At 33.6% G+C, this 25,448-nt stretch overlaps 1 protein-coding gene across 1 annotated transcript in view; it reads right to left on the reverse strand.

Moving 5' to 3' along the window:
• LOC149797316 (syntaxin-binding protein 5-like) overlaps positions 1 to 25,448 on the reverse strand; it is a 252,736-nt gene that overhangs the window by 35,668 nt on the left and 191,620 nt on the right. Inside the window, exons 21-26 of the mRNA XM_089962039.1 lie at positions 12,581 to 12,697; positions 11,725 to 11,847; positions 9,135 to 9,275; positions 5,338 to 5,441; positions 4,906 to 4,996; positions 1,501 to 1,612 (exon numbers count right to left, since the gene is read on the reverse strand). Coding sequence (XP_089818165.1) covers positions 1,501 to 1,612; positions 4,906 to 4,996; positions 5,338 to 5,441; positions 9,135 to 9,275; positions 11,725 to 11,847; positions 12,581 to 12,697 — 688 coding nt within the window. The remainder of the gene's footprint in view (positions 1 to 1,500; positions 1,613 to 4,905; positions 4,997 to 5,337; positions 5,442 to 9,134; positions 9,276 to 11,724; positions 11,848 to 12,580; positions 12,698 to 25,448) is intronic.

Genomic DNA, 25,448 nt, shown 5'->3' on the forward strand with positions numbered 1-25,448 from the left:
GTGACAATCCTGGGATATGATATGTTGTACAGTAGGACAGGCTATATAGATAGCTTACCTTAAGTAGCCTGGACATTAGTCATCTTCTGGTGCAAGCCTTCATTGACAATCTTGACAATGTAGTCTGTGGATTCCCATGCATGACAGCTGCCTGGTTTTTAGGTCAGTTGAGAAATTTCTAGAAGAGTCAAATCTAGTATTAATGGGGTAGCAATAATTTTTTCCCACTAACTTGGAGGTGGCATTATGACATTTGTTTACCACAAAGGTTTTGTCCAAAGGATGGTAGCTTGGTGCTGGATGTCGGCAAATGTATGCAATACCAACATAGACAGAATGATGCTGGTAGCTGGCTTTCTAAAAAGAAAGCCTTGGCATTGCCTGGGTCCCATATTTCATCAGTCAGTGGGGTCAGATATTTCTTTAACCTTCACTGACTGTAATGGAAGGATGCCTGTGCATCTTTGTCTTCAAAATCCATTAAAGTCTTAACCTTACAGACCTGGCATGCAGCTGATGGGGTTGGGCAATCAGAAAACAGCAGAGCTCTATAGATTTCACCCTTGGCTGCTTAAAAACTGTATTCCATATGGCAAGTCATAGTAATCACTGCACTTATTGTGGGTTTTTTTCCTCATCAGGTATTCTGTTAACATCAGAATAAAACATCCAGGTGGGATGGGACTTGTGTATGGGTTGATATCTCCCCAAAACATAAGCCATAAGATTTAAGACGACAGTTGCATCAGTGGCTGGGAAAGTTTCATGGTTTACATTCAATACTATACCAAGTATGTATGTCATACCTTTACATTCAATACTATACCAAATATGTGTCATACCTTTACATTCAATACTATACCAAGTATGTATGTCATACCTTTACATTCAATACTATACCAAGTATGTATGTCATACCTTTACATTCAATACTATACCAAGTATGTATGTCATACCTTTACATTCAATACTATACCAAGTATGTATGTCATACCTTTACATTCAATACAACAGCAATGTATGTTGGTCATACCTTTACATTCCATACTAGACTAATTTATATTTGTTATACCTTTACTTTCAATACTACACCAATTTGTTTGTAAATGGATGGTCAACAATCCACATGATCAACTTAAATTCTGTGTGAAGTATTAGATATGACATATCAGCAAAAGTTAAAAATCTGGTAAACAACTTTTGACCAACTAGCAGCAGTGAGGTGAGGTATACAGAAAGGATGGGAAGAGTTTCTTTTGCCTGGCAGATAATATTGATGGGAATGATATTAATTTCTTGCCTTTCTGTTATTGCTTGATTTGAGAGGTAGCAGAGCTTGTTCCTAACATTAATGTGTTTTCTGGAATGAATTCATGGGAGAAATGTTGTCTCTCCAAACCTTGGGGTTCATAATATTACATCAAAATTTGAACCACAAAAAACACAATAAAAAATTTAATGACACATGGACAAATAATAGAATTACAGTACTCCAAATACCTGAGGTCTGTGAGAGGGAGAAAATCCACATCCAGCAGCAATTTGAGACTGGGTAAACTGTACATCATGATGTGACCATTGGCAATATAACAGGCTAAACATACGCAGTCACCTGCAACAAAGACAAGAATCACATGATAATATCAATGAGAATTCTGTCAGGTGATTTCTTTATATCTGAAAACTCATCTTAAATTAATGATGTAAGCTGCTTTCAAAAAGTGGCAAATTGTTTCATTTAATGAGTATGACAGAGATACATAGATGCATTATAATGCAGTAGTTGGGCTCCATAACTGGTATCTCTCAGATTCTAATGCAGTAGTTGGGCTCCATAACTGGTATCTCTCACATTCTAATGCAGTAGTTCGGCTCTATAACTAGCATCTCTCTCATTCTAATGCAGTAGTTGGGCTCCATTATCTGCCATTTCTCTCATTCTAATGCAGTAGTTGGGCTCCATAACTGGTATATCTCACATTCTAATGCAGTAGTTGGGCTCCATAACTGGTATATCTCACATTCTAATGCAGTAGTTGGGCTCCATAACTGGTATATCTCACATTCTAATGCAGTAGTTGGGCTCCATAACTGGTACATCTCACATTCTAATGCAGTAGTTGGGCTCCATATCTGCCATTTCTCTCATTCTAATGCAGTAGTCGGGCTCCATAACTGGTATATCTCACATTCTAATGCAGTAGTTGGGCTCCATAACTGCCATCTCTCACATTCTAATGCAGTAGTCGGGCTCCATAACTGGTATATCTCACATTCTAATGCAGTAGTTGGGCTCCATAATTGCCATCTCTCACATTCTAATGCAGTAGTCGGGCTCCATAACTGGTATCTCTCACATTCTAATGCAGTAGTTGGGCTCCATAACTGCCATCTCTCACATTCTAATGCAGTAGTTGGGTTCCATGACTGGCAACCATCTTGTCTACTGAACATCACTCAGTACAGCGAAAAAAAAAAGAAAAAAGGAAAAAAGAACATTTGATGAATTAGATATATTATGTGTGTCAGGTGGGGGGGAGGAAGGTATGGAATACAAATGCCAGTCAAACATATAGCAGTAACTTTACTTATGTAAATGTGTGCATTTAACTTTGTCACATAATGATAAGATATAATACTGATAGTACTGAACTTTATGGTTTCTTTCAATACATACTGTCAAATATGTGATATGCCAGTTCAACACTCTTTCCCAAAAGTTTTCAATTAAAGGATGTTGAAAATTCATTACTTTTATATTTAGTATTCCTTTGTTTAATTTGCAAGTCTGGGTATGGGTTCATATCAGTACTGTTATATCCAGGATTGTGTTAGGTGAAGAGCATGATAATGTGGGAAAGCTGTACTAATCATAACAAAACTTTACAGACTCTTCATATCAATAACACTTTATGGTGGTGTTATTATGTATCATCTGTCAGTGTCATAATGACCAAATGTCAGCCCAGTGTAATATTTATGAAATTATGCCATCTCAGTGTCATACTTAGGGCACAATGCCATCCCAGTGTCATATGTAGGGCATAATGCCATCCTAATGCCATATTTATGACATGATGCCATCCTTGTGACACATTTAAGACATTATGATATCCCAGTGTCATATTTATGACATGATGCCATCCTGGTGTCACATTTAGGGCATTATGATACCTCAGTGTCATATTTATGAAATGTTACTGGTTAAGTGTCATATTTATGCTATCTCAGTATCAAATTTATGAAATGATGCCACATGTCATATCAATGACATGGTGCCATTGCCCAGTGTCATTAATACCTGATGTCATTACACAAATGTATACATGTTATTTGATAAATTAAATTACTGCCCATTGTAGGGATTAATTGTGTGCATGTGTTGTGTGATTTGGATTTTCAATGTAGCTTTAAAAATAATTCAGTCATATCGCTACAATGTCTGCAGTGTGACAGTTGATAGTGATGTCCAGCACTGGGGCATTATGATGCAGACGTAGCATAATGTCACACCGTCATATTATCCTGATATCAGGCCGACCAGTCCTAGCACTAACTTCTTAATGCTGAGAGCCAAGCAAAGCAGCTGTTAGTACCATTTTTATAAGTCTTTGGTATGACTTGACCAGTGTTCAAACCTGTGACCTCCCACATCCAAGGAGGACGCTCTAACAACTAGGCCACTGGAACAGTCATTTGAGTGCACATAACTTCATAACTACTATGCATTTCTGTAATTCTATGCTCTGCTGTATTTATTTTGCACAATCTAGTCTTGTTTAATAGATTTTCTGTCTGGCATGGACTTGTACATAATTTGTAGTGTTTTTTTCACAAATAATATTGCACTGTACTTAAACAAAATAATCAATCCATTAGGTTTTGTTGCCTATTTTGGTCAATTACACGTTTTTGCCATGTGACTTCAAAAAAGCACAGCAGAAACTATACATTGTAATTAACTGCAACTGATAGGAAGATCTAAATTACATTACTGCAATTACAAACTGATAAACATATTTAATAACTGACACTAGAACAGCTTAATTTTATTATGGTTTTCAATTTTTCACTAAACAATGACAAAGTCAAAAAGATAAAATTCAGTTTTGAATTAATGCCCCGAACATGTTCAGCTTAATTTCCATATCATGACCACTAAGGTTTGAACAAATGGCTATACGAAGTCATACAGCTCCAACAAATAGTGTAATGACCAAACTGGCACATAAATTTAAGCAAGGGTTGAATGTGAATATTTGGTGGAAAGTCTCATGTATCAAATGTAGGTCAAACTGACCAGCTTTTTTTTGTACTGCAATGTACTCCTCACTAAGGTGCATTAACATGTAAAGTCTTATAAGTGTAGGGTTAATAGTGTTGAAAATTAGCTGAAATGAACTCTGGCACACAAATGAAGGTATATAACTGTGTTTTGGTAATTTAGTGCCAGAGATTATCTACATTTTTGTAAAGTTTGAAGATTGGGTCCTAGAAAGGAATGGCATAAAGAAAGAATAGCTAAAATAGAAAAGTCACGACAGAGTAAACAATAAATGTATTTAGTGAACAGAAATGCCCCAACAGTGCATTATGAACACGGCTATATTGCCAAATTTTAACAGATGGACAGACAAAAAGAATAGATAAAGGAAACACCAAATGCCTAAACCACATTAATTTGGGCAGGGAAATAAAATTAGGTCATGGTTATCTACCTTGTCAATACTGTCAAGTTACTGTACTAAAAATGCAATAGTCACCAATTTTTGTACATAACTGTAGGTATAATAGATTCCAATACATGCAGGGTGTAATTAAGAAACAATCTAATGAATGGGCAAAATTCTATTTATAATCACAGTTTAGTCGGTATGGAGATAACAATCAAATTGTTCAACTTACCTTTAAAGGAAACAATATCAGCTCTGACAACAAAAGAATGTTCAGATATTCTAACTTTATACGGACAGGTTTGTGATGGTAATGCTACAACCTGAAATAAAATGTAAAGATTAATTAAAAGATGCAGGTAAAAAATATATTTCTTTTGTTTGAATTTATACAAATATCCAAAATAAAGCTTCTCATCTGTTAATGATTTGCCTACTTTTTTTATAAAACCAAATCTGAAAGATTTTACCTTGCTTATTTTTCAGAACAAAGAAAAACATTTTTTTACTCAACTGAACATAGTGAACTACAGTAACAGGTCCCAGATAAACGCAACAACTGCTGATCAAACATGATAGCCAAAAAATAATCACTTATTATTCTTTTGCAAAACAATGAGAGACAGTCTTTGATATCATGACTGAGTTGTTGAGGAAGAGTTACCCTAGCTTGTTTCTCTGAGCATATGATGGCAAACTGGCGGTCTGACATCTCTGTTGAGGAGCTGGGGGAAATACGGGGTTTCGGAGCTGCTTGTGAAGTTTGTCCTGAAAGTCACAAAAGTGATGAGAATTATGTACTTTACTATATGAACATGTGTATTATGCACACCTAATTGTAAACAGTACTTATTCTGAATTACAGTAATTTCACTAACCATGAGCCATAAAAATGGTATGCCTTATAGGAAAGGTTACCTTATAGAAAGCTGTATCATGCTGGAAAATACAGTAGAAGTGAGATCACCTCATACCAGCTGTATCACAACGCAAAACACACACAGTACAAGTGAGATCACCTTATACCATCTGTATCATGGTGCAAAGTACACATAGTACAAGTGAGATCACCTTATACCTACTGTATCACAGTACAAAATACACACAGTACAAGTGAGATCACCTTATACCATCTGTATCATGGTGCAAAGTACACACAGTACAAGTGAGATTGCCTTATACCAGCTGTATCATGGTGAATAGTACACATAATATAAGTCATATCGCCTTATACCAAGCTGTATGAGCAAAATACATAAAGTACAAGTCAGATAACTTATACCAGTTGTATCATTGTGCAAAATACACAGTATGCCCTCATAATAATGCTGTTTATGGAAGCAATAAAACTGGAATTCATATAACCGAGATAAATTTATCATTTAAATAAGAGTCATTTGATGGGACTGGCACATTACTGCGCAAAAGGAATTTCCAGAAATTGAAGATAAGACTGTTACTTCCTTTTAACTGTCAAGAGTTCAAACCATCTCTGATACAACTTTCAGCAATAACAGGAGTTCATATGTAGCTGCTGTGGTACACATATTCAATGTTAGTTTGGTACCATTTTCATCTGGGACAAATCAGACATTATTAGAAGTCTTTTGGTGAAGACCCTTTGTCAAAATGATCAACCATTCAGTAGGAGTAATAACAACAAGACTTTAAGCCCATTGCCATGGCCGTCATAACTGATGTATAACATGCCATTTTCATGGGATTTCAGCCAAATGCTGAAAACCCATGTTGATACAGCCACTGGAGAGATGACATAACAGCAGTTTCTGGATATGACTTTACATTCAGGAGTAGCATTAACAAGACTTTTAATATGGCTCTGGTGACTACAATGGATGTCAGATTGGCACCATTTTTAGTTTAAGACCAACTTATGTCATAAGAAGATCTGATTAAAACCCGAGGTCAATATGACTGTTTTGTGATAACAAGATTCTTAGACGACTTCCAAGATGGCCATAATGGTTATCAGACTGACATAATTTTCATTGAGGACCAGCTAGACATCATCTGAAGTCTTTTGGTGAAAACCTGATGCTGATATGATCTATACAGTAGGAGTACCAATAATACAATTTTCAAGATGGACACCATGGCAGCCATATTAAATGTTAGAGTAGCACCAACTAGACATCATAAGGAATCTTTCAGTTACCCTCTCATATTGGTATGAAATCTATTTAGGACATGCAACGATAACAAGATTTTCAAAATGTCTTCCCTGGTGGCCATATTGGATATCAGATAGCCAATATTTTCATTTAGGAACAACTATACATCTAAAGAATTCTTTTAGTGAAAACCCTGTGTTGATGTGACCATCAATTCAGAAGGTGTAGTGATAATGATATTTTCAAGATGGCCACTGTGGTGGCCATATTGGACATCAGGTTGGCACCATTTTCATTTAAGACCAACCAGACATGATATGAAGTTTTAGTTAAAACTTTATGCTGATATATCCATTCAAGCAGGAATATTACTTATAACAAGATTTGCAAGATGGCTGGCCATATTGGATGTCCAAGCTAAATAATTTTCATTTAGGATCAACTTGATCATGGGATGAATGTTCATGTAAAGTTTTAAGGCAATACTCCAAGTAGTTTAGGCAGAGTAGTGATAATACACTTGTACTAATGGATGGATATATGACAGACAACAGTAGAGCTAAAAAACTGAACAGAAATTTCTTGAAAATAGTGCAAGTGTGAAAGTTTGTGAACGTGCATATCTTTTGATGATGACCTTATTATAAAAACAGCTTCACAACAAACCGTGAAAAATTGCAAGAGTAGTTACATTTACAAATTTCTGTTATAGATCACTTTCATGACAGTAATTCTGTAGAAAATTAAGTGAGTATTACTATTTGTCACTTTGTGTATCTGTAGTTGATGACCATAGATAGAAAATCTGCTGGACTAATGAGACTTTGCCATACACTATACTACGCTGTAAAAGGAGCAATAACTCGTGAAAAATTTTCAGGAACAAAGTGATTTATTATTATGTGCATGATGACTGTACTTTGTATGAATCCATCAAAATCTGAGGGGCTTGTAGTGCTTACAAGATTGTAAAATACTATCAATCCATCAAAAATTGAGGGGTTTGAAAAAAGATTGTAACATACACTGTTTTAAGCTACAACATAAAAGGGGCAATACTTCCAATAAAAATTGCAGGACCAAACTGAATTGTTAACATGTGATTTGATACATAATGAACATGATATTTACAAAATTTCATGGCAATTCTTCAAAGCTGTGGAACTAATTGACCCAGTGAGACTGTGTCATACATTACATTAAACTATCAAACAAAAATGGAAATAGTTCAAATTAAAAACTGCTGGAGCAAGATGATTTACTGATACGGGCATCCACAGGTGATGAAGGCAATCCATTAAAGAGGAGGGATCTAATTACACTAACAAATTTATGTCCCATATTTTTACCAGGCAAAGACAGCAAATACTTTAACAAAATAAAAAGATTTGTCAATACAGTAAAACCTGTCTTGAAAGACCACTGCTATTTGAGACCATTGTCATGAGAGACCTTCTTCTCAGTGCACAGATTTACTGATTATATAGGCTTGTGACCTGTTATTGGAGACCACCTGTCTTGAGAGACTAAAACGTTTGGCAGAAGGGGCACTGTACATGCATCTTCAGGTGCTGATCTGGTATTTACCAAGTATGCTGCTACAAGACAAAGGGCCCATAACTCTAAAAAAAAATTGCCAGTGCAATGTGATTTGTCAACATCTGCATCTTCAGGTGATGGTTATAATATTTACTGGGTTTCATGGCAATCCAATCAATAACTGCATGACAAGCTGCGCTAATAAGTGGAGTGCTTGATGGAAGTGTAGATGAACAGAAGGATGTACATGAGGAATATGATACATGTCAGCATCTAAGGAGTACAAAAGCAAATTCATTTCAATGTCCATTACAAGAGATTGCTATTCTATTACACTGTATGACTTGTTACTGTTGGCTGCTGCAATATTAATGACTGAAAACTCATTAAAATCAATGATGCAGCATCTCGTGCAAATGTCTTATGCACTTACTGTATGTATAAGCCTGTTGAAAAAAAATATGAAATTGCTGAGATTATTACTTTTCAATATTCTTGTGATTTGATGTTAAACATTAACTGTATGGCTTTTACCACTGTTTTAAAAAAAGTAACTTTTCTACACCTCTTGGATGAAACAAAAACAGTTTGAAAAAATGAAATCTGACAAATTTTGGACTACACCATATCTGCATGTTGGGAATATATATATATATATATATATATATATATATATATATATATATATATATATATATATATATATATATATATATATCTATCTCTGATGTCGATAAACCAACATTCAATGTGAATGAGGATTTGCTGTAAAATAAGCTAGATGACTTGCGTGGTGTTTGTTTAAGGGTCTTTTCTTCTCGATTATCCCTGGCTTGATCCCGCCACTGGTCTGACAATTTGGGAATGAGGGTTCCATTACAATCCAAGAATGATATATTCTGAATTGGTCCTTTTAACCGGAAGATTGTACCTGCAGAAAAGAAGACCAAATATGCACTTTTCAAGCCAGTATTTGCATACATATGCTCTCACTTTTCTTTTTCCTCAACTGATCCTGTATCATTTTTATAATCTGCTTGTAAGCAAAGATCCCAAACTCGAACTCAAAGTCACAAACTTTCATGCTCTATGATTTTAATTATAATAAGCAAAGTTAAAAGAGTAAGGGATCTACTCTTTGTCAACAGCCTTGCTTCCTGAATTTCATGATATGAAAGTACTCTAAATATCATTCAACAGAGTGTTTCTATTTATTAATAACATGAAACTAGATCATAACAAGGCCTTTTTCAACGAAGTTCTTCACTTTTCTGCATAAATCACCCCTGAGTGCCAATTTGAGACTTTTAAGCCCACTATAAACTTTGGAACTAGCTTCTCTACAATGACTCCATTCTGTGAAACAATGATTTTCATGCACCTAGTATGCTCTTTGCTTGGTTCCATTGCTATTGCTGTTTACACTTGTGAATGAGTATAATAAACTAATGATCAATGTTAAGATTCTTCAATTATGTGACATAAAATTAGTGTTCTCAGTGTTCAATTGGTCAACTGAAATGAGTTGACTTGACACATGACTGTGACCACTAGCTCCTACACAAGTAAGATCTGCATTCATTTTAACTTTTATATTCTACCACGATGACTTGATTTGACACAAAAGACTAATTAACATGATAAAACAAAGCAGATCAACTTTTAATTGATTGCAACAATGCAGCCAATCCCTTCAGTAGGTTGTAGATCAAAACAGTTGGTACTTAATTAGGTTCTCTTTAATTGCTCATGACAGTTTATTGACACTTTTCACATTTGAATATGAGTGTATTATATTTACTGATGATTACACTGAAAATGAATTAAAAGATAAAACTGAAACATAAATTTCATTTGATAAAACTTATTTAACTATTTCTTAAAGTCACTGAATTCCATTATGAATCGTACCCCACCTGCTATCTTCATAAGTATTTATCTGGCACAATTATGATCGAGCAGGGCATTATTAAATTTCTCCAACCATTAAAAATTTCAGTCAAACTCTTCATCTATTACTGCAAACCTTAATAACATTGGAAAAATAAAGTCTTCAATGAAGAGAAAATGTTAAATACTATTACTAGTATATGGATTAGCCTAATGTACATCATAAGGTACTTGACTGTCACGGAGATGCCTATGCACATAAAAAATAAAAGTTGGCACATCTAAAATGTATACAATGTGCAAGATACCAATCAGCAAAATTAAATTTGGGAGTAAAAGTTAGTGACAAAATTCTATAAAGCATAAAAATGTTGTGTAAGTAGAATATAGACCTCATGATTTTTTTTTGTTAATTATATGCCATTCATTCCAAAATAATGCAATGTAAATAAAATGGCTTATATTAGTTGGCATTATTAAATTTAACTGATCAAAATATTGTTACATATTATTTACAGTACAATTTTATTATTGTTTTCTAAAGAAAATGTTACAAAACATATAAATTCTCAAAAAGCTGCACATTTCATGATGCTGAACCAAATTTTCTGACAGTAGCTGCTTTTAAAAAAACTGTATAACAAACAAAATATCAAATTTTCATTACCAATCTTGTGATTTTATTTGTATTCAACAAACAGGGGCCTATCTTTCTTGCATTTTGTATAAGAATTTTTTTTGTGTTCAACAAACAGGGGCCTATCTTTTTTGGCTTTTTCTTTAGACAAAATTGGATCCACACCTGCCTCCTTGTTATAAGCATGACTGCAGATAATCCAGATGTGACAGTGCTGGAGAGTGCTGTGTTAGGATACAAATTATTCCTAGTAACTTAGCGCAGACTGTGTGCTTAAGGGGGATACATCTCTCCAAGTAAAACAAATCCTGTCACTGTCACACTGTGATATAATATAAATAAATTAGTCTTAGCAACTTACAACAGACTGCATGCTTGTGAGGTTAAAATCTTTCCAAGTAAAATAAAATCCTGCAACATTGTGAGATACCACCTAGCAATGCCAAGTCATATAGTGAAGTCCTTAATGTGACATGATAAAATGCATTGATTTTAGTTTTTTCAAACTTGCTAAGTTTGACCATTTTTGTTAATTATTTCTGTAGGTGCACAGACAACTGTAGGCATAAAAACCAAAATTCTATTTAATTACCTATAATTTGCAAACTTTTAAAACAATAATTTTCTAAGCAAAAATTTATAAACAAAAATTAATTAAAATCTGTATGGATGGAAGGGTGTTTGAAAAATCATATAATATACTTTCAGTGGACAATTCTCTTATGCTCATGGACTCGTCTGTTAACTACTATTATTACTGATATAGGCAAATCCACATAAATGCCCAAGTTACTCTATTAAGGCAAATATATCATGACAATATAAAAATGGAATAACCTATATATTCACATACCACTTGGTGATACAATGACAGGTTGTGTCAGTCTTTGGTCACCCTGTTGGGGGAGGTTTAACAGTATCACCAATACTGAACCTAGACTTGTTCCAACCCATAAACAAGGACATGTGAAATTATCTGAAACAAAAAACGGATTTTAATTCCAAGGCAAAAAATGGTCAGGGCAATTAAATGTGAATTCTCTGAAATTAGAGAAAAATGGCATTCAACAAAATATGGGCCTTGACTACGTCTGGTAATGTGACAATACAAAGTTACACAAAGGATATCAGAACATGGTTTATTTGTGTTAAAGTATCCCCATTTCATGTCACTTGCAAAAAAAACCACAAAAACTTTCATGAGACCACCACTGACATTGGTGCCAGGAAATGTGACACATACCATGTATATTTATTGGTCAGGTCCAAGTGCAAACAACATAAACCCTGATTTGCCATCACCATCAGATAAAATCAGTTAAAATGTTAAAGTTATGTACCCGAGTTAAAATGTTCAAATTATGTACCAGAGTTAAAATGTTCAAATTATGTACCAGAGTTAAAATGTTCAAATTATGTACCTGAGTTAAAATGTTTGAATTATGTACTCAAGTTAAAATGTTCAAATTATGTACCCGAGTTAAAATGTTCAAATTATGTACCCGAGTTAAAATGTTCAAATTATGTACCCGAGTTAAAATGTTCAAATTATGTACCCAAGTTAAAATGTTCAAATTATGTACACAAGTTAAAATATTTCATTATAATAATTAAACAGCACAATATTCTAACTCAGCAACAAAATTTGATTTTTTTTTTCTTAACTGGCCAGGAGAAGAGAACTTGGGAAAAAAGACATGTTTACTAACCATTTTTTCTAGAAAAGGAGTCTGCAAAAACCAGACACTGAATTGCTTCTTTTGAGACATTCTCCAAGCTAGACATACTTGAGCTTCTTGACCGAGAAAAAGTACTATCATTTTTATCTGCAAATGAAAAGACATCCCAATTAGTTTTTTAATCACAGTATTGAAATATGTAACGCATTATAAAAAAGTGAGCCATCTAAAATCCCTCATAACTGACAAGAAAACAACTTCTAAATATATCACTAGAACTTACATCATTCCATATAATAGCTGCAAACTTTAATACATGTGTTTTGTGTACATGTGTTTGTGTGTGATTTGGATTTTTAATGTAGCTTTAAAAAGTTATCAGTGTGTGTATGTGTGTGAGTGTATATATATATGTTTTAATCAGCAAGTTCTTCATTGTAGAAATACATATGTGAAACTTGCATGCAAAGCAGATCACTAGAAAATTGAATTTCCTATTAAACAATTCATATTTTTTTTCCATTTTGCACAATTCCCATACTTTAAAACAGGTCCAAATAGGGAAACCAATCCAAGAAATCCGAATGATTATATATCATAAATTATACAAAACTGTTTTTTATTTAGAACTGTGGTATTTAAACAGAGGTACAAATAAACATTTGGCTCTTTCCAAACTGTGGAATGAAAACAGTCCATAATAATTTCACTACACAGGTAAAATGTGTAAACAGCAAACCAACTGTCCGTACTCAAGTGCTTTTGTAAGTGAGATGGTATACAGAGTGCCGTTAATCTGTGTGCCATCCATGTCAAGTCACTGTCCATAATTGTCATGCCAAACTACAAATGAGGAATAAATCTGTCCAAGTTTAATGTACCTAACCTTTGATAATTTACAACTTACTTCTATAAGAAAATAAAGTCTTATCTTCTAAGGCTTGGAGATTAAAAACAAGTTTCAAAAACCTGTTATGCCTATACTTACATGTCATGGACCATTCCAGCATAAAAACAATCATAAATATAAACATCTATGGACAATACATGTTTAAATCCACAGTCAAGAGAGATAATGCATTATGTTACTTCTTTTATCATTTGTAAAGTAATCAGAAAGACAAATAAACAATATTACAACCAATGTAAGACTCAAGAAATTACAAATTTGGTTCAAATGTATCATACACCACACTTTATCTGAATATAACTTGCTATAAGGAGCCAGACTAAATGTATGCATGAAAACACTATAAGTGACAAAGTGATTATACTCAACAAAGCTTTTAAAACCTTTAACACATGCATGCATACATACATACACACACATCATGGCCATTGTTTTGGTTATCAAGCAAGCACACAAAAAACCTCTCTAAAAATACAGAAAGGACTAATCCATGTTAACTACACTATTTAGCAGTGAAGAACTAGCAAACCAAAACATTCTTTTTCTAAATATTTTTCTCTGTAACATACCTATTTTACTATATGGAAACCTAAAATGTATACAAGCAAAATTGTAAATAAAAAAGAAAAAAAACTTTAATAATTATTAATGCTTGAATCAATTAAGCATAACTAAAAATCAAGAATGCACATAAGGTCAACCATTTTATTTATACCATATCTGAGGATTCATTGAAAACTATCAATCAATGATCTTTTAGTGTAGATAAAATGTAGCTACTTTAGTCAGCAAGGTGAAAAGACAACTGTGCATACACAATATTGAAAGCATGCTATTGTTACCATATATACTTGCTTCTATGTGGATTCAAACTGCAAACAACAAAAATCCTGATCCGCCATAGCATAATGTGACTGAAGATCAGGGTTTATATTATTTGCTCTATAAATTACTCCTAACAAACTGCACAGACCCAGATATGCAGGTGCATTATGTGATGGCAGATGTGGGACTGTGCAGTGTGGAGTTGGACTCATAAACAAGTATATATGGTAGTTTCTTTTGAGATAAAAGGAGTGCATTTAATATTATTACATGTACCTGTAAAGAACACATGCTATACTTTGAACCCTGTAGACCCTTTGTCCCAATGTATAGTATTGGTACTCCACCATCATAATGCTGTTCATGGGATCCATGACAGTATGATGTGTAAAGGTTTGTTGGCCTTACACTGGACTACATTATATATTGCATAATATTACGGAATCCATGACAATATGATGTGTAACAGGTTTGTTGGCCTTACACTGGATTATATTATACAGTGCATAACATTATGGAATCCATGACAGTATGATGTGTAACAGGTGAGTTGGCCTTATACTGGATTATATTATGTATTGCATAACATTAAAGAATCCATGAGTGTGATGCGTAACAGGTGAGTTGGCCTTATATTGGATTGTATTATATATTGCATAACATTATGGAATCCATGACCATACCTGCCTTATAAAAGGGGCAGAGTTTTTCAATGCAGTAATATTTCTTTTAAATTCATGTAGACTATGCAAAACTTTGGATCTGAGGAAAATACTGGTATCTACCATCTGGTATGTGACTTCATATCTGAATTCATACAGTAAATCCAAAGGTGGATTAAATGAGAATGACTTCCTTCCTTTCCAGTGAAAACCAAGGAAGGCTGAAAATTTAAGCATTGTAAGCAACTTCTTATTCAAATCAAAACTCTTTGAAAAAGTCCTGGACCTGCTCTGGATACTATTTTCTTGTGTATTTAATCTCTAAAAATTTCTTTCAAATTCTTTTTTTTGCAACAGAACATTTCAATTTTATTTATCTTTCAGGCCTGCATGTGTAACAAAATCAACATTTATAATTAATCATTTATGATTTCATAACATTTCTATTCATAGCAACACTTTCTTGTAACTTGGGAACAGTGCACACAAAAGAAAAACCAATTAACAAACATATTAGTAATGCCAAGCTGCAAAAATAAAGAATTGGTTCACATCATACACAGTACTTGAATACAGATTTCTCAGAGGAATTAAAATTTCCAAAAGTTTTGAGGGTTCATCATATACTCTTAAATAAAAAGAAAAGCTAAACATACACTAATTTGAATTTTGACATTCATTACAAGTCAAGAATTTAAATCATGCATTTTATTGTGAAAACAGAAATATTCAGGTAGGACAATATAATCAAACAAATTTAACATGTGCAATTCACAACATCAAGTAATACGAGAGTCCAGAAAGGGGCATTATTTAATGCAATACATTTAGCACTCATTAATTTTAGGATGGTTGTTTTATTATTCACCTACATGCCTACTATCTGGGGTGTAGAAATCTGATTTTCAGTCATAACAAATGAATGATACATAGGTGGGCTTAACACCACTTTTCAGCACATGGTAGGTTATGCATGGTGGCCAGTATATCTGGTGAAAAGAGAATCCAGGAAGGCCCTGGGAAGAACCAGCCAAAGGAAAGAAGCAAATGATGGTACAGTATGTGCTAGCCATATGCTTTAAGAAAAAGTGTCTGCATTTTAGATGTGACCTGCAACTAGCATCTGACCCTTACTGGGCATGTTGACCTGACACTTACTGGGCATGTTGACCTGACCCTTACTGGGCATGTTGACCTGACCCTTACTGGGCATGTTGACCTGACCCTTACTGGGCATGTTGACCTGACCTTTGATGATGATTCCAATCAAATAAGGTTCATCTATGTGTACATCATATGTAAGAAGTTTGGTTGAAATGTAAACATTCAAGCTGTTATGTGGAATCTACAGCAGATCAGGATTTTTGTTGTTTGCAGTTTGTCTCAATTTATATTGGAGTACATATGGTACCTGATCCAATCAACTGACTGGAAAAGCAATGCATGATGAATACTACTCAACCTCTTGACATTTGACCTTTTCATACCATCATAAAGTAATCTTTGCCACAAAGGACAGCCATACATTATGCTTGAATTTGTTGTTGTTGTTGTTGTAGGGTTTAATGCCATATTTCAGCACACGATAGGCTATACATGCTTGAATTTTATGTAAAGCTTAATACATTCTAATGGATTGCTGATTCCATAGTAACACTGACCTTTGATCTTGACTTGTTCATTGTTTAATTTGCAAAACATTTACTGTGTTCATATAAGCTACAGAAATACCATCACAATGTTTTAAAATATAGAATGGAATCACTCTTCAACATTGAATTAAGGAACAAAATTTATATTTACAGAACAGGCAAAGTGAGATCCTACTTTTTTCCCCTTGACCATGTCAGGAAATATGCTTTGGTTGATTTCCTTGTCTATGTCAAGAAATATACTTTTGCACAATCATTTGTTTCATGTCTAACAGCACATCATCACATGAGGACTGTATCATGTGGAGGCAAAGTAAATTAATCATCGTGCCCTGAGACACATCATGGAAACTGACCATGCTTGGTCAGGGCAGGATTTGAACCTGCGCCCTTCAAATCATCAATCTGGCATGCTAATCACTGAGCTACCATTGATCGCTGGTGGGCTTCTTAAGATTAATTGATGATAACAGGTACCCTCAAGATTGCCACTCACAATGAACAGTCATATATATTGACCTACTTTATGTGCTTTAATGAGGCATGGAAAAAATATTTTTATCTCTGTGATTACTGTAAGTGAAAGTAGGTCACATATACCCTTTTCATCCAGTCCTTTCTCTCTAAATTATTTGCAACATACACATCTGTCTTCATCTCTCGAAACATTTTGTTATAGCTATACAATATCTTAATTAAATTTTAGTTTTTGACTGACCTGTACAGTATTTGTTACAAAATCAGCCTTTAGACAGCTTCTATTGGTGTTAGGTTTAAGAGGTGCCTGTTGTCAGTTAATTAATCTGCAAGAATTTCGAAGATTGCACTTTGCCTGTGTTAGACTTATAAACTGGTTGACAATATCAAAACAAATTATGCAAAAAGTAGAGAGTAAAAAAATCAATACACCAGGTTATTTAAAAAGTTTGAAAGAATGTACATCTTATATAGTGTTTCTTACTCACCAGTTAAACAAGACTCAGGTTTGAGGTATGTGACTAAATATAAAATCAATCTATAAGACTTGTGACATAAATGTATTAAATTAATATTTTCAGCTTATTTTTAGACAATTAGTTACTAGCTCTATGTTTAAGTATATTTTATGATCATAAAACACCTATTCTTCAACCTTCAATTTTATTATTCAGAAAGAGAAAATATCTGTAGTCGAGTCCTTCCATACTATAATCATATGACATACACTAAGAGTCTCTTAAGGTTAAAGGAGACCAGAAACCAATGGAAATATAGAATAATAATAAAAGCACTAAAGAAGAAAACCTTATTCTGAAGTATCATCTGCAACCGTAATGCCAATATTTAAATATTGGCATATCTTCTAGGAGCTGAATTTTCATGACTTTGTATGCAAAATTTAAGCGCCTATTCGGTTAATTTCGGGATGTGACATCATAGTAGCAACTCCAGCATCCCAAATGGGAGTTGCCAGAGTAAACAACAATTTCCGTTTTGTATTGCTTACAGGTGTAATAGCACATTAAGAAAAGCCAGTGGACAAATTTATTTTTTCAAAAAGATAAAGGCATAAAGAAAGTATGGATACATTATTACAAGCGAGTCGATTTCAAAGCAACACTATATAGTACTCTGTGCTCATTACATTTCTCGAAGGAATGTTACGAGAGGGACCCTGAAAAAATGGCAGCTCAAGGATACACTAATGTTAGGCCTTGACTAATAGTTGGAGCTGTTCCAGAAAAGTGTTAAACATGCGAGTTACATAAATAGGCAGGAGGCCAAGTAAGTGACCACAAAATGCAACAATCAATTCATTGATCTTTTATCTACACCAGCAGTGCTAAAAAAAATCTGATAGCCTGACACCCGGGGCCCCTCTGATTTTAGTTTGGGCATGTCGTGTATTCAAAGTGAGGTGCCCGACGGGCTTTTAAAAAATTGTTTGCCTGAGGAAACTTTGATCGCGCTGATGAAATCAGTAAATATATTTTCAAGATGTTGACATACATGCCTTAACACGGCACAATCTAAATCAAATCACCACTGTCCTAGGTGAAATTGAGACCTGACTTCAATCAAATTAAAGCTTTGCTAAAAAATAAGATTCTAAGCCTGTCGAGTTTCGAGGAAACACAATTTTCAGTAATCTTAAAAAAAAATTTAAAATGAAAAAAAAAAAAACAAGTCTGTGCTTGTTACATGTAGTATGTATAAATGGTAATCTGTAAAGATTGCAACTGATATAAAACTATCCCTTGGGATGTTTAAATAGCAGCGACTAAAAGAAAAGAGGTCAGCTATAAAATCAAAGTTTCAAATTAACTGGCTGATAATAGAAATTGGGGGGGGGGGGAGGTGACTACTGACCCCACCCGCCTTGTCCCAATATACGAGAGCCAATAGTATCTGCCATTTCTCCCTGTAATATGCCTTATTATCCCCCAGGACAATACCCTTGTATCTTATTCTGGTCAGCCATGGCTAAACTGCCTAATAGCTAAAGGTTAAACTTAAGTACACAATCATAAGGGCAGTGTGACTAATTAACAGTTAATCCTTATCCTTGCATTTATCTTGTGAATAGGACTGCCGTTTGGACATACTTCAAAGAAACCATGTTCTACAGTGTGTATATGTAAACCTCAGCAATCGATTGGCAAATAAACGATGCCCTATTTTGTTTTAACTTACGATGTCTAGGACTTCATTTTAACAGTTCAAATCTGCACAAGTTACCATACATGTGGCAACTGTTTTTCCCACATTATATATCCCACATTATTTTCTTAGGTTTAAGTCTTAAGACGTGTGTGTGTGTGGGGGGGTAAAGAATATGTCATTTACATATAATACGATTGAACCTCATCCTTCTTATATGAATTTATTGCATTGTGGTTAAGTTTTGATTTTTACATTGGGCACCATCACTTAATACTTGTCACATTTTTGCACAGCACACAATGTATAAGTATTTATTTTAAAATTACATTGCTTTATTTAAATTCCAAAATATATACAAACACCTTATTGCTGTACTTTTTGCCTATCAGGTCTTAAACACATTGTTAACACAAAATTCAACAGATATAGTTATGAGCATATCTCGGAAGCAGATTCAACTTTTGAATGAGAAACCCATCTGGTCTCCTCCTGTCTATCTCGCTCACCATGTTTCTGTTTCTATTCGATAACTGGCTATTATTGCGTCATGGGACTACATGATCTGTCATCTCATCAAAACTCGGAAAAACTTGAAAATTTACGGAACCATGGTATCTTCTGTGCAATATAATCACAACCCGCCTATGATATTTAATTTATAAACATTACAGTCTAATTAACAATTTGTAGAGAATTACATACATAAAAGGAAAATTTTTATTTCTGGTCTCCTTTAACGTGATTTTATCCTTCAGCTAGTTTTTTAAAGTTATTTTGTCATTGAACAAAAGAGCTAGTACATGATAATACAAAAATGAAATTGCAACAATGGTACCTTGATGGGGCTAGATGTTCTACTGGCTGAACAGAATTTTCAAGAATCTATGACTGTTTATTCTTAACAACTTACGAGTGACGAAACCCTCTCCATTATTCTTGAGTAAGAACAAGATTTTCAACCACAATGGATGCAAGTATGTCACTGTGGTAAGCATATTAGATATCCGAGTTTAATACAACTATATTTTGGAATGAATATGTGTATAAAGTTCCAACACCATCTTCCAAGTAGTTAAGAAGGAGTGGCGATAACAAACTTGTGCTAATGTTTTGATGGATGTGGACAAAAGGCCATCCCATAAGCTATACTGGTCAATAATCAGTAGATTTCAAAGAACAGGCAATCATTATTTCCAAAATAATTTTAGTCACTTCCATCCTAGAATATTCGTTTTAAACTAAAACACATCCAACTTATTATCTAAGATACATGCATAATTGACATGATAGAACTGTATATCTAGTACAATGAACACTGCATATAACAGCCACCACTGGGGCTTGCTAAAACTGGTGGTAATATAGAGGTCACTGTCATATGGAGGTTAACTTTAGTAGGAATGCATTATAAGGGGTCTTGAGAAATGCGGTCAACATAAAAAGTTGGCTGAGGTAGCTGTTAGAGCAAGTTCAAATGTAACATAATGGTATGCTGTTATCAAAGGAGTGCTGTTAAGCGCTGTAGGTATGATAAGTGTATCATGCCTAGATTCATTTACAGTTACAGATCTGATTACATGATATGCACAGCATGAGATTTAATGCTTATTTATTGTGATCCAGTTTCAAGTTTATAATGGTGTAAAATACATACCATCTATAATAACATTCTAGACAATAGATATTTGGTGGACTGTTCAAGAATGCTCTTATGCCTTTATATTCACTGTTGGAAGGAAATTATCGTTTTATATGCATTTGTTGGTGTTAACATAACTGATGTCGGGTTGTGCATCTTTCGTACAGAAGTTTGAATCTACTTACCTAAATTTACAGGACGTTTTCACTTGTTTGCATTCAAATATAAAACTGGGGTTTCACCAAATAAACTTTGCACAGACCACTGCATCACATAATTGGGTATTGTACCTGAACCAAAGGCATGGGCATTATGTACCCCACCGTACAAAAGTGTACGAGAAGTTTCCATTACGGAGAAGGCAAAAAACATTTGGAATGTCATATAGTTTCATGTGATGTCAATAAATGGCCAAGGGAAAATAAATCTCTTGTTGTTGACCATTTCAAGTATGAAATTTCATGTGATGTACTACAAACGCATACAGACAGACACACCCACTCTTATATAACTGTGAGAGTCTTTAAATTAGGCAAATCAAATATAAAAATGGCACTACTAAATAAAGCTATTAAACTGAATTCTAATCCATCCATAGAGAACATAATAAAAGGTAAAAATACTAGAATAAATGTTTAGACTTGTGTCATAAATCTGACCTTCGCAGAAACAGACCATTGCACTTACTGTTCTTTAGTCTAGTCTTGTAAATCTCACCTTTGTAAAATTGACCATTGTATTTACTTTTCTTTACAATCTAGTGTCATAAATCTGATTTTTGTAGAACAGACTAATGCATTTAGTGTAATTTATTCTAGAACAGACTAATGCATTTAGTGCAATTTATTCTAGAACAGACTAATGCATTTAGTGTAATTTATTCTAGATCAGACTAATGCATTTAGTGCACTTTATTCTAGAAGACTAATGCATTTCAAGCACTTTATTCTAGAACAGACTAATGCATTTAGTGCACTTTATTCTAGAACAGACTAATGCATTTAGTGCACTTTATTCTAGAACAGACTAATGCATTTAGTGTAATTTATTCTAGATCAGACTAATGCATTTAGTGTAATTTATTCTAGATCAGACTAATGCATTTAGTGCACTTTATTCTAGAACAGACTAATGCATTTCAAGCACTTTATTCTAGAACAGACTAGTGCATTTAATGCACTTTATTCTAGAACAGACTAATGCATTTAATGCACTTTATTCTAGAACAGACTAGTGCATTTAGTGCACTTTATTCTAGATCAGACTAATGCATTTAGTGCACTTTATTCTAGAACAGACTAGTGCATTTAGTGCACTTTATTCTAGAACAGACTAATGCATTTAGTGCACTTTATTCTAGAACAGACTAGTGCATTTAGTGCACTTTATTCTAGAACAGACTAATGCATTTAGTGCACTTTATTCTAGAACAGACTAATACATTTAGTGCACTTTATTCTAGATCAGACTAATGCATTTATTGCCCTTTATTCTAGAACATGCTAATGCATTTAGTGCACTTTATTCTACATCAGACTAATGCATTTAGTGAACTTTATTCTAGATCAGACCAATGCATTTAGTGCACTTTATTCTAGAACAGACTAATGCATTTAGTGTAATTTATTCTAGAACAGACTAATGCATTTAGTGCAATTTATTCTAGAACAGACTAATGCATTTAGTGCACTTTATTCTAGAACAGACTAATGCATTTAGTGCACTTTATTCTAGATCAGACCAATGTATTTAGTGCACTTTATTCTAGAACAGACTAATGCATTTAGTGCACTTTATTCTAGAACAGACTAATGCATTTAGTGCACTTTATTCTAGAACAGACTAGTGCATTTAGTGCACTTTATTCTAGAACAGACTAATGCATTTAGTGCACTTTATTCTAGAACAGACTAATGCATTTAGTGCACTTTATTCTAGATCAGACTAATGCATTTATTGCCCTTTATTCTAGAACATGCTAATGCATTTAGTGCACTTTATTCTACATCAGACTAATGCATTTAGTGCACTTTATTCTAGATCAGACCAATGCATTTAGTGCACTTTATTCTAGAACAGACTAATGCATTTATTACATTTTATTCTAGAACAGACTAATGCATTTAGTGCAATTTATTCTAGAACAGACTAATGCATTTAGTGCACTTTATTCTAGAACAGACTAATGCATTTAGTGCACTTTATTCTAGAACAGACTAATGCATTTAGTACATTTTATTCTAGAACAGACTAATGCATTTAGTGCACATTTTATTCTAGAACAGACTAATGCATTTAGTGTAATTTATTCTAGAACAGACTAATGCATTTAGTACATTTTATTCTAGAACAGACTAATGCATTTAGTGCACTTTATTCTAGAACAGACTAATGCATTTAGTGCACTTTATTCTAGAACAGACTAATGCATTTAGTGCACTTTATTCTAGAACAGACTAATGCATTTAGTGTAATTTATTCTAGAACAGACTAATGCATTTAGTGCAATTTATTCTAGAACAGACTAATGCATTTAGTGCACTTTATTCTAGAACAGACTAATGCATTTAGTGCACTTTATTCTAGATCAGACCAATGTATTTAGTGCACTTTATTCTAGAACAGACTAATGCATTTAGTGCACTTTATTCTAGAACAGACTAATGCATTTAGTGCACTTTATTCTAGAACAGACTAGTGCATTTAGTGCACTTTATTCTAGAACAGACTAATGCATTTAGTGCACTTTATTCTAGAACAGACTAATGCATTTAGTGCACTTTATTCTAGATCAGACTAATGCATTTATTGCCCTTTATTCTAGAACATGCTAATGCATTTAGTGCACTTTATTCTACATCAGACTAATGCATTTAGTGCACTTTATTCTAGATCAGACCAATGCATTTAGTGCACTTTATTCTAGAACAGACTAATGCATTTATTACATTTTATTCTAGAACAGACTAATGCATTTAGTGCAATTTATTCTAGAACAGACTAATGCATTTAGTGCACTTTATTCTAGAACAGACTAATGCATTTAGTACATTTTATTCTAGAACAGACTAATGCATTTAGTGCACATTTTATTCTAGATCAGACTAATGCATTTAGTGCACTTTATTCTAGAACAGACTAATGCATTTAGTGTAATTTATTCTAGAACAGACTAATGCATTTAGTACATTTTATTCTAGAACAGACTAATGCATTTAGTGCACTTTATTCTAGAACAGACTAATGCATTTAGTGTAATTTATTCTAGAACAGACTAATGCATTTAGTACATTTTATTCTAGAAAAGACTAATGCATTTAGTGCACATTTTATTCTAGATCAGACTAATGCATTTAGTGCAATTTTATTCTAGATCAGACTAATGCATTTAATGCACTTTATTCTAGAACATGCTAATGCATTTAGTGCACTTTATTCTAGAACAGACTAATGCATTTAGTGTAATTTATTCTAGATCAGACCAATGCATTTAGTACAATTTATTCTAGAACAGACTAATGTATTTATAGCAATTTATTCTAGAACAAACTAATGCATTTAGTGCACTTTATTTTAAAACAGACTTCAGTAATACATTTACTATGCTATAAGATTTTTATTAAACACCAATAATCCTAATCTGAACCAAGTTTGTTTAATAATCTATGTTTTAACTAACAACATCTACCACAATGCTGCATGTGTTACATATAAATATTCCATTATTACTAATTATTAAACTGGAAAAACAGCCATCAACTGAACTGACAAGATCAGACTTTACATACTCCACAGGGAAAAGTACTATCAAAAACATCAATTCAAAAATTAGAAAAAGAAAACGTTTGAGTTATTAAATAAAATAATAAATATAAAAGAAAGTAAATGGTGAATCCAAGTTTCTCTTGACTTAGGATTTGGTGGTATAATGAGTGTCGTAAATAGAGGATCAAGAAAATTTAAGCATTGTTTCTGAAATGGGTGAATAGCTGATATTTGATAGAAAGTAAATATCTTTGGTCTTTTTCCTTAGTGTCCACAAACAATAATTGCATCAGGAAGGTTTCAAAACAACATGTTTCTTCATTTTTGAATCACTTATAATTGAGTAGCCTTGACAGAATTTGAGGTCCAGAATAAAACAAACTGACTTGTAGTACAGTACACCTCTGACTGAAATCAGTTGTCCAAGAAAGGTCTATAATTTTAGCTAGAAGTTAGCCAGTGCTCTCAACACAGTGAATTAAAATAAGAGCTTGTTTCCGACTGTTCTGATCACTGTGGATCGAGAAAGAGCACTTAAGCAACATGCATAAATACTTTTCTGTTATCTAAAGACCTTCATCTTTCTCCAGTGTAATATTCACTTCCCACTGTGCAACTTATTCCATCTCAGGAAACATATCACAATTCTGAAGCAGTGCTGGATATCAATCAAAATATAGCGATGATACTATTCGTTTTTATTCTCATTGTTAACTATATTTTGACTTGGCCCTTCCATTATACAATGGCTTGGCCTCTCCATCATACAACTTGACAAAACATTTCAAGTAACCAATTGTTT

This window comes from Sinohyriopsis cumingii, chromosome 6 (assembly GCF_028554795.1).
Source record: "Sinohyriopsis cumingii isolate HCF-2022 chromosome 6, ASM2855479v2, whole genome shotgun sequence".
Classification (NCBI taxonomy): Eukaryota; Metazoa; Mollusca; class Bivalvia; order Unionida; family Unionidae; genus Sinohyriopsis; species Sinohyriopsis cumingii.